At 39.0% G+C, this 14,144-nt stretch overlaps 1 protein-coding gene across 1 annotated transcript in view; it reads left to right on the plus strand.

The window, feature by feature from the left end:
* The window catches only part of FBN1 (fibrillin 1), a 254,971-nt gene that overhangs the window by 27,895 nt on the left and 212,932 nt on the right, over window positions 1–14,144 (plus strand). Inside the window, exons 3-4 of the mRNA XM_004281306.3 lie at window positions 8,395–8,477; window positions 10,510–10,608. Coding sequence (XP_004281354.1) covers window positions 8,395–8,477; window positions 10,510–10,608 — 182 coding nt within the window. The remainder of the gene's footprint in view (window positions 1–8,394; window positions 8,478–10,509; window positions 10,609–14,144) is intronic.

The following is a 14,144-nucleotide window of genomic DNA, read 5'->3' on the forward strand; positions in this document are numbered from 1 at the left end:
TCTCTTGTGAGAATGCCAGAATCACAACTAGCTGCTGGACAATCATCAACAGGAAGACACTGGAACTTACCTAGAAAGATACCCCACATGCAAAGACAAAAGAGAAGCCGCAATGAGATGGTAGGAGGGCTGCAATCACAGTAAAAGCAAATCCCATAACTGCTGGGTGGGTGACTCACAGACTGGAGAACACTTATACCACAGAAGTCCACCCACTGGAGTGAAGGTTCTGAGCCCCACATCAGGTTCCCAACCTGGAGGTCTGGCAATGGGAGGAGGAATTCCTAGAGAATCAGACTTTGAAGGCTAGTGGGATTTGATTGCAGGACTTCGACAGGACTGGGGGAAACAGATACTCCAATCTTGGAGGGCACACACAAGGTAGTGTGCGCTTCGGGACCCGGGGGAGGGAGCAGTGACCCCAGGGGAGACTGAACCAGACCTACCTACTAGTGTTGGAGGATCTCCTGCAGAGGCGGGTGGTGGCTGTGGCTCACCCTGGGGACAAGGACACTGGCAGCAGAAGTTCAGGGAAGCACTCCTTGGTGTGAGCCCTCCCAGAGTCCACCATTAGCCCCACCAAAGAGCCCAGGTAGGCTCCAGTGTTGGCTTGCCTCAGGCCAAACAACCAACAGGGAGGGAACCCAGCCCCACCCATCAGCAGTCAAGCAGATTAAAGTTTTACTGAGCTCTGCTCACCAGAGCAACAGTCAGCTGTACCCACCACCAGTCCCTCCCATCAGGAAACTTGCACAAGCCTCTTAGATGGCCTCATCCACCAGAGGGCAGAAGCAAGAAAAACTACAGTCCTGCAGCCTGTGGAACAAAAACCACATTCACAGAAAGATAGACAAAAGGCAGAGGGCTATGTACCAGATGAAGGAACAAGATAAAACCCCAGAAAAACAACTGAATGAAGTGGAGATAGGCAACCTTCCAGAAAAAGAATTCAGAATAATGATAGTGAAGATGATCCAGGACCTTGGAAAAAGAATGGAGGCAAAGATCGAGAAAATGCAAGAAATGTTTAACAGAGACCTAGAAGAATTAAAGAACAAACAAACAGAGATGAACAATACAATAACTGAAGTGAAAACTACACTACAAGGAATCAATAGCAGAATAACTGAGGCAGAAAAATGGATAAGTGACCTGGAAGACAGAATGCTGGAATTCACTGCTGTGGAACAGACTAAAGAAAAAGGAATGAAAAGAAATGAAGACAGCCCAAGAGACCTCTGGGACAACATTAAATGCAACAACATGTGCGTTATAGGGGTCCCAGAAGGAGAAGAGAGAGAGAAAGGACCCAAGAAAATATTTGAAGAGATTATAGTCAAAAACTTCCCTAACATGGGAAAGGAAATAGCCACCAAAGTCCAGGAAGTGCAGAGAGTCCCATACAGGATAAACCCAAGGAGAAACACACCGAGACACATAGTAATCAAACTGGCAAAAATTAAAGACAAAGAAAAATTATTGAAAGAAGTAAGGGAAAAATGACAAATAACATACAAGGGAACTCCCATAAGGTTAACAGCTGATTTCTCAGCAGAAACTCTACAAGCCAGAAGGGCATGATATACTTAAAATGATGAAAGGGAAGAACCTACAACCAAGATTACTCTACCTGGCAAGGATCTCATTCATATTTGATGGAGAAATCAAAAGCTTTACAGACAAGCAAAAGTTAAGAGAATTCAGAACCACCAAACCAGCTCTACAACAAATGCTAAAGGCACTTCTCTAAGTGGGAAACACAAGAGAAGAAAAGGACCTACAAAAATAAACCCAAAACAATTAAGAAAATGGTAATTGGAATATACATATCGATAATTACCTTAAACATGAATGGATTAAATGCTCCAACCAAAAGACACAGGCTTGCAGAGTGGATACAAACGCAAGACCCATCTATATGCTGTCTACAAGAGACCCACATCAGACCTAGGGACACGTTTGGACTGAAAGTGAGGGGATGGAAAAAGATATTCCATGAAAATGGATATCAAAGCAAAGCTGGAGTAGCAATACTGATATCAGATAAAATAGACTTTAAAATAAAGACTGTTACAAGAGACAAGGAAGGACACTACATAATGATCAAGGGATCAATCCAAGAAGAAGATATAACAATTATAAATATATATGTACCCAACATAGGAGCACCTCAATACATAAGGCAACTGCTAACAGCTATAAAAGAGGAAATCGACAATAACACAATAATAGTGGGGGACTTTAACACCTCACTTACACCAATGGACAGATCATCCAAAATGAAAATACATAAGGAAACAGAAGCTTTAAATGACACAATAGACCAGATAGATTTAATTGATATTTATAGCACATTCCATCCAAAACCAGCAGATTACACTTCTTAAGTGTGCATGGAACATTCTCCAGGGTAGATCATATCTTGGGTCACAAGTCAAGCCACAGTATATTTAAGAAAATTGAAATCATATCAAGCATGTTTTCTGACCACAATGCTATGAAATTAGAAATGAATTACAGGGCAAAAAAACGTAAAAAACACAAACACATGGAGGCTAAAGAATACGTTACTAAATAACCAAGAGATCACTGAAGAAATCAAAGAGGAAATCAAAAGATACCTAGAGACAAATGACTGAAAACATGACGATCCAAAACCTATGGGATGCAGCAAAAGCAGTTTTAAGAGGGAAGTTTATAGCTATACAAGCCTACCACAAGAAACAAGAAAAATCTCAAATAAACAATCTAAGCTTACACCTAAAGGAATTAGAGAAAGAAGAACAAACAAAACCCAAAGTTAGCAGAAGGAAAGAAATCATAAAGATCAGATCAGAAATAAACGAAATAGAAACAAAGAAAACAATAGCAAAGATCAATAAAACAAAAAGCTGGTTCTTTGAGAAGATAAACAAAATTGATAAACCATTAGCCAGACTCATCAACAAAAAGAGGGAGAGGACTCAAATCAATAAAATTAGAAATGAAAAAGGAGAAGTTACAACAGACACTGCAGAAATACAAAGCATCCCAAGAGACTACTGCAAGCAACTCTATGCCAATAAAATGGACATCCTGGAAGAAACTGACAGATTCTTAGAAAGGTATAACCTTCCAAGACTGAACCAGGAAGAAATAGAAAATATGAACAGACCAATCACAAGTAATGAAATTGAAACTGTGATTAAAAATCTTCCAACAAACAAAAGGCCGGAACCAGATGGCTTCACAGGTGAATTCTATCAAACATTTAGAGGAGAGCTAACACCCACTCTTCTCAAACTCTTCCAAAAAATTGCAGAGGAAGGAAAACTCCAAAACTCATTCTATGAGGCTACCATCACCCTGATACCAAAACCAGACAAAGATACTACAAAAAAAGAAACTTACAGACAAATATCACTGATGAATATAGATGCAAAAATCCTCAACAAAATACTAGTAAACAGAATCCAACAACACATTAAAAGGATCATACACCATGATCAAGTGGGATTTATCCCAGGGATGCAAGGATTCTTCAATATACGTTAATCAATCAATGTGATAAACCATATTAACAGATTGAAGAATAAAAAACATATGATCATCCCAACAGATGCAGAAAAAGCTTTTGACAAAATTCAACACTCATTTATGATAAAAACTCTCCAGAAAGCATAGAGGGAACCTACCTCAACATAATGAAGGCCATATACGACAAACCCACAGCAAACATCATTCTCAATGGTGAAAAACTGAAAGCATTTCCTCTAAGATCAGGAACAAGACAAGGATGTCCACTCTCACCACTATTATTCAACATAGTTTTGGAAGTCCTAGCTACGGCAATCAGAGAAGAAAAAGGAACAAAGGGAATACAAATTGGAAAATAAGTAAAACTGTCACTGTTTGCAGGTGACATGATACTATACATAGAGAATCCTAAAGATGACACCAAAAAACTACTAGAGCTAATCTATGAATTTGGTAAAGTAGCAGGATACAAAATTAATGCACAGAAATCTCTTGCATTCCTATACACTAATGATGAAAAATCTGAAAGAGAAATTAAGGAAACACTCCTACTTACCATTGCAACAAAAAGAATAAAATACCTAGGAATAAACCTACCTAGGGAGACAAAAGACCTGTATGCAGAAAACTATAAGACACTGATGAAAGAAATTAAAGATGATACCAACAGATGGAGATATACCATGTTCTTCGACTGGAGGAATCAAGATTGTGAAAATGACTGTACTACCCAAAGCAACGTACAGATTCAATGCAATCCCTATCAAATTACCAATGGCATTTTTTACGGAACTAAAACAAAAAATCTTAAAATTTGTATGGAGACACAAAAGACCCTGAATAGCCAAAGTAGTCTTGAGGGAAAAAAACGGAGCTGGAGGAATCAGACTCCCTGACTTCAGACTATACTACAAAACTACAGTAATCAAGACAATATGGTACTGGCACAAAAACAGAAACATAGATCAATGGAACAAGATAGAAAGCCCAGAGATAAACCCACAGACCTATAGTCAACTAATCTATGACAAGGGAGGCAAGGATATACAATGGAGAAAAGACAGTCTCTTCAATAAGTGGTGCTGGGAACACTGGACAGCTACATGTAAAGGAATGAAATTAGAACACTCCCTAACACCATACACAAAAATAAACTCAAGATGGATTCGAGACATAAATGTAAGACCGGACACTATAAAACTCTTAGAGGAAAACATAGGAAGAACGCTCTTTGACATAAATCACAACAAGATCCTTTTTGATCCACCTTCTAGAGTAATGGAAATAAAAACAAAAATAAACAATTGGGACCTAATGAAACTTCAGAGCTCTTGCACAGCAAAGGAAACCATAAACAAGATGAAAAGACAACACTCAGAATGGTAGAAAATATTTGCAAACGGACAAAGGATTAATCTCCAAAATATATAAACAGCTCATGGAGCTCAGTATTAAGAAAACAAACAACCCTGTCCAAAATTGGGCAGAAGACCTAAATAGACATTTCTCCAAAGAAGAGATACAGATGGCCAAGAAGCACATGAAAAGCTGCTCAACATCACTAATTATTAGAGAAATGCAAATCAAAACTACAATGAGGTATCGCCTCACACCAGTCCGAATGGGCATCATCAGAAAATCTATTAAACAACAAATGTTGGAGAGGGTGTGGAGAAAAGGGAACCATCTTGCACTGTTGGTGGGAATGTAAATTGATACAGCCACTATGGAGAACAGTGTGGAGGTTCCATTAAAAACTAAAAATAGAATTAGCATATTACCCAGCAATCCCAGTACTTCGCATATACCCAGAGAAAACCATAATTCAAAAAGACACATCCACCCAAATGTTCATTGCAGTACTATTTACAATAGCTAGGACATGGAAGCAACCTAAATGCTATTGACAGATGAATGGATAAAGAAGATATGGTACATATATACTATGGAATATTACTCAGCCATAAAAAAGAATGAAATCTGGTAATTTGTAGAGACATGGATGGATCTAGAGACTGTCATACAGAGTGAAGTTAAGTCAGAAAGAGAAAAACGAATATCATATATTAACACATACATGTGGAACCTAGAAAAATAGTACAGATGAACCGGTTTGCAGGGCAGAAATTGAGACACAGATGTAGGGAACAAACGTATGGACACCAAGGGGGGAAAACCGCGGTGGGGTGGGGATGGTGGTGTGCTGCATTGGGCGATTGGGATTGACATGTATACACTGATATGTATAAAATTGATGACTAATAAGGATCTCCCGTATAAAAACATAGGTAAAATAAAATTAAAGAAAAATAAATAAATAAAGGATGATGACCAAAGTATAACAGCACATATTTAAGAAATTAACAGTTATAGATGGGCATTAATTGAGAAAGCAAAAGAACTCTCTACTTCCCCAGATCCTCATCTCTTAAGGCAACCAGTTTTAACCATTTCTGATTTTAGTTCTTCTCACATTTATCCCCATGACACCATGTTCTGTGTTTGTGCTTCTATGTCTAGATTTAAATAGTACCTATTGGCTTCTTGCCATGAAAGATGGGGACATAGCTCACTTAGATCTTAGATCTTAGACTTTTAGCCATTCTATAATCATTTGGTACTTATAAGCATTATATATCTAAACCTCTATTTCTTGGATCAATTGCTTTATTTCTCTCCACACCTTTCTTTCCAACTCGTTTCTTGATTTATGATACATAAAGTTTTAAAATATTTACATTTTGTTTTGTAACCATTGTAAATTGTAACATCTTTCATGTTTTGTCTGTAGGTTGATTCTAAAGGTTGAGGAAACAGTAAAGAATGTCTATATTATTGTGATTTTTCATGTACCTTGGAAAATCTTTTGAATATCTTGCTTTGCAGGACTGTTAGGACTGATCCTGGACTCTTTTTTTCTTAGCTTTTTTACCCTGTTATATGTGTTGTTACTCCATAAATACACTGCTTGTCAGACAATATATCCTGATTTTTGTCTGAAAAACATAGTTACTCCAACAGCAGACACCCTACAAAGGCTTAGGGATCCTCTGAAGTTATTCCAGGGTTTGATTTGGGGTTGGACTGAATCCAGTGGAGTTGTTGTAATGGGCTGTTGGTGGGGAAGGTTTGAGGTGGTTGACTTTGGCCTGGATTGTCATTTTAGATTGAGGGAACTTTTATGAAGCTTGGGTGTCCTCTGCCCCAGCCTTCTACCCTATCTTTTCCTCTCACTCCCCTTTCTAAGATTCTGAGTAGCCCTAGGAAGTTCTGGGCACTCTGAACTGAAGCTTGGGGCACTAATTTGTCACAGGAGGGAAAAAGAATTGAGAGCCTTTGGCTTAGAATTCCTAATAAAGTCTTTCTCTCTTCCTTAGTCTCTTATGGTTCCTTTGGCTGAGTAGCTAATTTAGGTCAGAAGATGATTCCACCACAATGCTGCTGTGTGTTTTCATTGTCCTTTTCATATGTAAGCTTTTCATGTTCATTATTTCACCTGATACACACACACACACACACACACACACACACACACACACAATGTGGACAAGGCAGACATTTCATTATCCCAGTTGTAGAGAAATAAAATAAGGCTCAGAGAGGTCCTAACGTCATGCACATATTAAGCCTCTATCCAATCATTTTCTGTCTAGCCTTGGAGAAGCCGTGGGCTTTTGGGTATGGATTTGGGACCCTCTCCCTGGCTCCTCCATCCTTCTTCCTATTTCTTTTTCTGACCTCAGCATCAGTTGGTCTGAAGTGTACATTTTTCCCTGCAGAGTATTCCAGGTTCTCTGGGGCTGTAAAGAGAGTACAGGACAGAGCAAAGACTTTACCTCACTTCCCAATCCTGCATTTGGTTAAAGTAGTGAGTTCAGAGGAAATGCAGGAGGGTTCTGTGCATATACAGGTATGCATTTTAGCTCTGCAGTTGTTCTTAAAGGCTTATACTTATGGGACTACAGTATTTATACCAGCAAGCCTTGGAATAGCTCCTAGTTTGTGAAACTGATTGCAAAACTTTGACCTGCCTTATCAGCCCCTGAACTCGAGGAACTGGCATCAAGGTTTAGGCCCTCAGACGTGGCAAAATGAAATGAATGAATGGTTTCTTTTGGGTCTCTGTGTGTTATACCCTCTGCCTTAGTTTCCAGTGTAAAATTTGTTAGATCTTTACCCAGTTGCTCCCTTAAATTGTTAAATAGGATCATTTGGATCCTGAATGTATCCTGAATGGAGGCTTTGCTCCAAGACATGTGATGAACTGTAAACAAGGAAGCCAGAGTGACATTGGCTTTATTTTCCTGTAACTGCTGGTATCAACTATGTTTCCAAATTTTGGCTAAAGAAATATTTACGTGTTTTGGCTTTTTTTTTTTTTCTAATGTCAGGGTGTGCATTCCTGTAATTCTGGTGAAAGGAAGAATGTGGTCACATTTTACAGGGTAGCTGGGCCATAGGAAAAAATATACACAACTTCAATGAATAGAAATATAAAACCTTACATTCAGTAGATTTTATGATGACTTTTCTTAACTAGATTGGTACATTTATTGTTTAAACTAGTCTCATATGGCTCCATAACTTTTTATATCTGTGCATTGTGATAGAAAGCACTGCATTTTGTTCCTGTGGTTTTTATTTTCCTGATGTGCTATATGCATAGGTGATATTAAGCATATCCGTGTTGGTATCTTGTGTTAAAATGTCCCAAACTACTAAGCCAGCATTGAGTCCCATGAGTTTACTTTTCTTGTCTGCAAAGATTCATACTGTTCTAATAACTCAGGAATTTTTTCCTTTTATTTGGTCATATATTCTTTTTTTTTTTTAAAGTATGGAATTCTCATGATTGAATTTTTTTTGTTTTTGTTTCAGACCTAATGTCTGTGGATCACGTTACAATGCTTACTGTTGCCCTGGATGGAAGACCTTACCTGGTGGAAATCAGTGTATTGTCCGTAAGTAAATAGTCTGTCATTTTTCATGTTCTTGTTTTGTTGTTTTGGTTGCATGGTGATTCTTCGTATTCGGTCTTTTGTAACTGCATACCATTAATATGTCTATAGCAGAGCCTTCCAGCTCTAAGATTTTCCTACTTTCTCTGAATCCAGCTTGGGAAATATATTAACTTGGTCAAACCACTGTTACACTTTAACTCAATGACTTCCTTTAGAATGTTTCTGAGATAGAGGGAATAGAGCCACAGGGATACTTTGATCAAGGTTTCATGTCATGGCATACCTTGTGCCTGGCTGCATAGACTATGTAATCACTTTGATGGAGTTTTGAAAAACAGTTTATCATTGCTGCTTTCCTTACTGTAATTTCTAACTGTGTTGGCCACCCACAAGCCCGCCCAAACCTTGTATGTTGAATTTCGGTGATCGAGGCTAAAAGCAGACCTAACTCTTAGACAAGGGGGAGAGGAAGCAGATAGAGCATCATATGAGGATGAGTGAAAAGACTAGGGGAAGAACTCAGATGGTACCAGAGATTCCTCTACCGACTCTGCTTCTGTGGGAAAGCCCCAGATTCTCATCATACCCCACAAATGTTGAGCGACAAATTACATGCAAGACAAGGTGCTATTTAATGGCGATACTAAGTCAAGTTAGTTATGGCATCTGTCCTCCATGAACTTTTACAGTTATCATACCTGTGAAATAATTTTTGTTTTTAGAAAACTCCATTTGTATAATGGGAAATTTAGAGCTGAAAGGACACTTAAGGAATTACTTCACCCCTCTTCTTATTTGGCCAAGAGTGGTCTGTGGAGAAGAGATTATTTCAACCAGCATTCTCTTGGTGACCTGAAAAAGTTAATCCCTTTCCCAATTCTTGATTTTAACTAAAAGCAATGTATTCATTTGGCACATTGTGGTTTACTTCAAGATCAAACCTGACTCACTAAGAGAGGGATATAATGGTATTTGGAGTTTTCTAAATGAACTTGACAACAAAACCCTTTCCCTAGTGTTCTATAGAATCTCTGAGAAATGCTGACTTCAGGTATTAAATAAATGTTTGTAGGATCCTTTGACAGCTTATTTCTTAATAGTTTTCAACCTCCATCCTAGGCTCTTCTGATGTTTCAATGCACTGTCTATCAAGGGTATTATTTTTGGCCTTGTACATTTCATTTGCCCTTGCAAGTTTGTTCAGGAGTTTGAAGGAAAGGATCAAGCCTTACGAGTATAAAAAGTAGTGACCAAATCTTGGTCTTCTGTTAAATATAAATCATTTACCATTTGAACTTATTCTTTAGTCCAATAGCAGAGCATTTGGAACAAGTATGATATTAGTTTCTGGGTGGCGTGAAAATGTTAATAATTCTCTAAAAGATGAATGGCTTCCTGACTGTAGGATCAGTACTACCGAAGTGGATTCACACGTCTTCTCTCAGACTTTGGATGTAATTCACAACAGGACTAAATGTAGGATACAAGTTGCTCCATAGAGCATATGTTCTCGACTGGTAGGGTCTTATCTAGGGAAGTGGTCTTAGCAGGGCACAGTATTCTTATAAAAATTAGTAAACTTTAAGCATTTATAATAAAATAGGCTCCCAAGAATACTGCTACAATTTTTATATTATTACATCTTAAAGTTAGCATAAAAACAATGTGTATGTGTGTGTGTGTGTGTGCGCGCACACACACACACACACACACACAGGATTTTTGTTTATTTTATTTTCCCTTTATAGGATATCTTGGGTTTTTGACAGATTGAGAGCTGTGGAATAAGCAAAGAGAGGATGGAGAACCACTGATACGGATAAGGGAGTTGCCGAATCTTATAGCCAGAGTTTATTTAGTCCAACAGATTTGTTTTATAAATGAATAAATCTGAAGCCTAAGGTCACATAGGTCATGATGGCAAAGTTAACAAGGAACCTGATAGGCCAGGTTTCCTCACTGGAGGATTGGGGCCCTGTAAATCACCGTGCTCTGAAGCCATGTGCTAACAGACCTCTGGTTTTGTTCACAGCCATTTGCCGGCATTCCTGTGGGGATGGATTTTGTTCTAGGCCAAATATGTGCACTTGCCCATCTGGTCAGATAGCTCCTTCCTGTGGTTCCAGATCCAGTGAGTATAACATGTCATTATATATAATATTATTTTATGTGGTTATGCCCGATTTTCTCCTAAATTTGCTTTTGGCTTTTCTCTTGCCTGCAATACATTTTTTTTCACTAGAACATCTGCCTTCTCTGTTCTGCCCAAAATACTTGGAATGGCTTTCCTCAATCTGGGCTCTCATTTTCCTTCTTCACTTTTTATAGGGAAATTACCTATGGGAAGTAGTTACTGTGAATAATATAAAGATTATGGCTTCCTTCTGTGTAGGTATCACCTTATTCATTTTTGTATCTCCAGTGTAAACACCATAAAAGATGCTCAATGAAATGATTGTTTAATGAACATTTTTTGGCTCAAGAAAACTAAGCATTCTTCCTTGTGGTACTGAAATATGAATCTGATTAAACACTTTTTACAACTTGAGACCCTGCTTTTGCAAGAAGAAAATGGAAGGAGTCATCATGGCAGTTTATTGGGGATGATTTATCATGAAGCACAAACATATTTTCCCTTTCAGAATTTTACCACTTTGTTCATTCTGTTCATTATTCAGAGACTTTGCTTGCTTGTTCTATTGGTTTTTGTTTTGAAATGCAGGGTGCTCAGCAGTGAATTAGGGGAAATGTAGGGCTCGGGAAGGAGGTGAGTCATTGGTTGTTAAAAAAGTTGAAGTTCATGTCTATATAAATAGCCCCTCAACACCTTGACCATCACCAAGGCAAAAACTTAGGTTCCTTTTCCATTTCCCATTTCTGATGGGAAAATACACTCCTCTTACAGTGTGTTCTGGTTTTGACAAGGTTTTAAGGAGAGTATTGTGGAATAAGCGCATTCTCTTTCATCGATTGCAAGTAGAGACTTCCGCGGGGTCAAGATTCATTACCTGTTAAGAGTCCTCACATTTAACCGTGGCTCTCATGAACCAATTAACAGGACGGGGCAAGTAGTGTAGGGTAGCAGACCCTTTTGGTGCCCATGCACATACCTTGGCATTCATGGGTGACACAAGTGACTCTGCCTGGGAGCTCTGTAACATTTTTCTGGCCACGGAGCATGTAGGACAAGCTGGAAGGCTGAGGGGCTTAATTAGAAGCACCTTTTAACCAATGACAAACAGAGAGTGTTGGATAAGTGCCCATGCTTCCTTGCCTCTCCTTTTGCATAACTGCGAAGTGTGTTATGCACTGTCTTCTGAAGTTCCCTAGTGGGGTTGAGCCCTAGTTGCCCACAGTAGGAATAGGCTTGATCATGTACTTCATAGGCTTTCTTTCACTTTCCCAGTCTCTTACCAGTGTTTCCTGAAATTATTTCTAAAATAAACTACTCACATTTGAATTATTGTCTCAGAATTTGCTTCTGGTGGAAACCAAACAGAGATAGTCTAGCACTAAATACAGACAGTTGTAGGTTGGGATAGAAACTCCCCCTTGGGCTGGGACTCATTAACTTATTGCAATGGGTGTAGCATGTTCTTACTTGATCTCAGCTTGGTTTTCAATGTGTGTCCTCCAAGCAAGGGTAGGTTAGTTCTACATATCGGGAGCACTTGAGCTGGAGGAATATCAAGAGGTAGAGAGCTCAACTGGCAGCACTTTGGGGAACATGTCGGATGTCTCCATCTCCATCAGGATGACCTCCAGGCTGCCTCTGAGGAGTGAGAGCCTCAGGGTGGGGAAGGAGTCTACATATCAAGTTGGGAATAGAACCATCTCTCAGATTGGTTCTTGAAGCAACCAACAACACTGCACTCCACTGGGGGAAGAAAATATTGCTGGATGGCAAAACCGGGTATCCAGCTGGAAAGGTCTTCAATGATAGTGTGAGCTGCTAATGATTTAATCAAGTAAAAATCATGAGATGTGGAGAAAGGATGTTAACAAGATCAGAGGGAAAAGCTGTGGTCCTAGTAGACTTTAAGCTAGCAGTGAGGTGGGAGGAATATAGTGGTATGGTCTTGTGGGCCAGGTTAGGGTAGAGGCTGAAGTTCAAGACCTGTGGGTGGTGCTATCTGAGATGGTTTAGGTTCATCTACGGTACTTGGACATTGGACAAAGCCCCCAAGTAGCTGGTGGTTGAGAGTGGTGTGAGAGGGAAGATATGGTTTCATCAGCGTTTTTGAGGCATTTGGAGCCTTTAAAATTGTTGGCTTGGACTCTACCTGAACTAATAATGTCCAGACAGCTTGCACAACTAAAGATGGCAGAATGTTTTAAATGAAGGGTAGCTGGGGATGATCAGAATTCATTTCTGATCTTTTTAAGTGATGTTTTAGGGAACAGCTCTGCCATCCTATAGAACTTCCTGCCCGTGGTATGGAAGACAATGGATAGATCCCTTTGCTAACTGCCCTGCTAACAGAAGAATAATCCAACTCAGTGAAATGTTTGCATTCACTACCTGTGGTTCTGCTAAGAGGGGGTCAATATCATTTTATCAGTATTTCCTATAAGAAACTTTATACTCGTTATGTGATGGAGTCAAGGAGGTCTGGGCAAGTTGCAGGACCTCTGAGGCCACAGCCTTCTCATTTGAAAATATAAAGAATGAAAGGAGGGTTTTTCTTTCAGGTTATTTTCAACTTGTGTCCTGTGACTTGTAAAATAGGAAATGATCTCTTAGTGGCCTGAATGAGAGATCACATTTCCAGAAAGTCCAAATTGCCAGCCAGCAATTCCTTTGGACACCCGGAAGTCGTGGCTTCCCTTAACCTATCAGGAGTCTTGCTGCCAGTCATTGAGGCACCAGGGCAAAAGTGGGATTGGCTAGACAGGGTCAGAGCGAGTTTTCTAGACTTTAACTCCAGGTCTATTGGGACTGCTCTCTACTCTCTCAGTCTCTGAGGCCAGAGATAGATCCTGAGCAACCCTAATTCTCATAAAGACCTGTCATTGGTGATCCATGAATTCACTCAAACTCTCCTTAAATATACAGAAATATACAATAGATTATCTTCTTAAATAATATACAGCATGTTGTTATAAAAGGTGCTCCCTAAATTTCACATTTTAGACTTTGGAGATCAATTTTATGCTCATCCTGTTTTATTCTTTATGTTTTTAAAAAGGATTTAAAAATTAAACTTATTATTTTGAGATAATTATAGATTCACATTCAATCGTAAGAAGTACTGTGTAGAGATCCTGGGTACCTTCTATCCAGTTGTCCCCATGTTAACATCTTGTGAGACTATCGTGCAATATCACAGCCAGGATATTGACACGGATACAGTCTAGATACAGAACATTACCATCACCACCAGATCCTTCATGTTACTCTCATATTCATTTCCTCCTACTTCTCCTTAATCGTGACCACCACTAACCTGTTGTCTATTTCTATAATTTTGTCATTTAAAGAATGTTGTATAAATGGAATCACACAGTATGTAACCTTTTGGGACTGGCTTTTTTCACTCAGCATAATTCTCTGGAAATTCATCCTATTGTTGTTGTTGTATATATCAGTAGTTCGTTCCCTTTTATTGCTGAGTAGTATTACACACTATGGATGTAACACAGTTTGTTTAGCCACTCACCCATTGA

This window comes from Orcinus orca, chromosome 2 (genome assembly GCF_937001465.1).
Source record: "Orcinus orca chromosome 2, mOrcOrc1.1, whole genome shotgun sequence".
NCBI classification, from domain to species: domain Eukaryota; kingdom Metazoa; phylum Chordata; class Mammalia; order Artiodactyla; family Delphinidae; genus Orcinus; species Orcinus orca.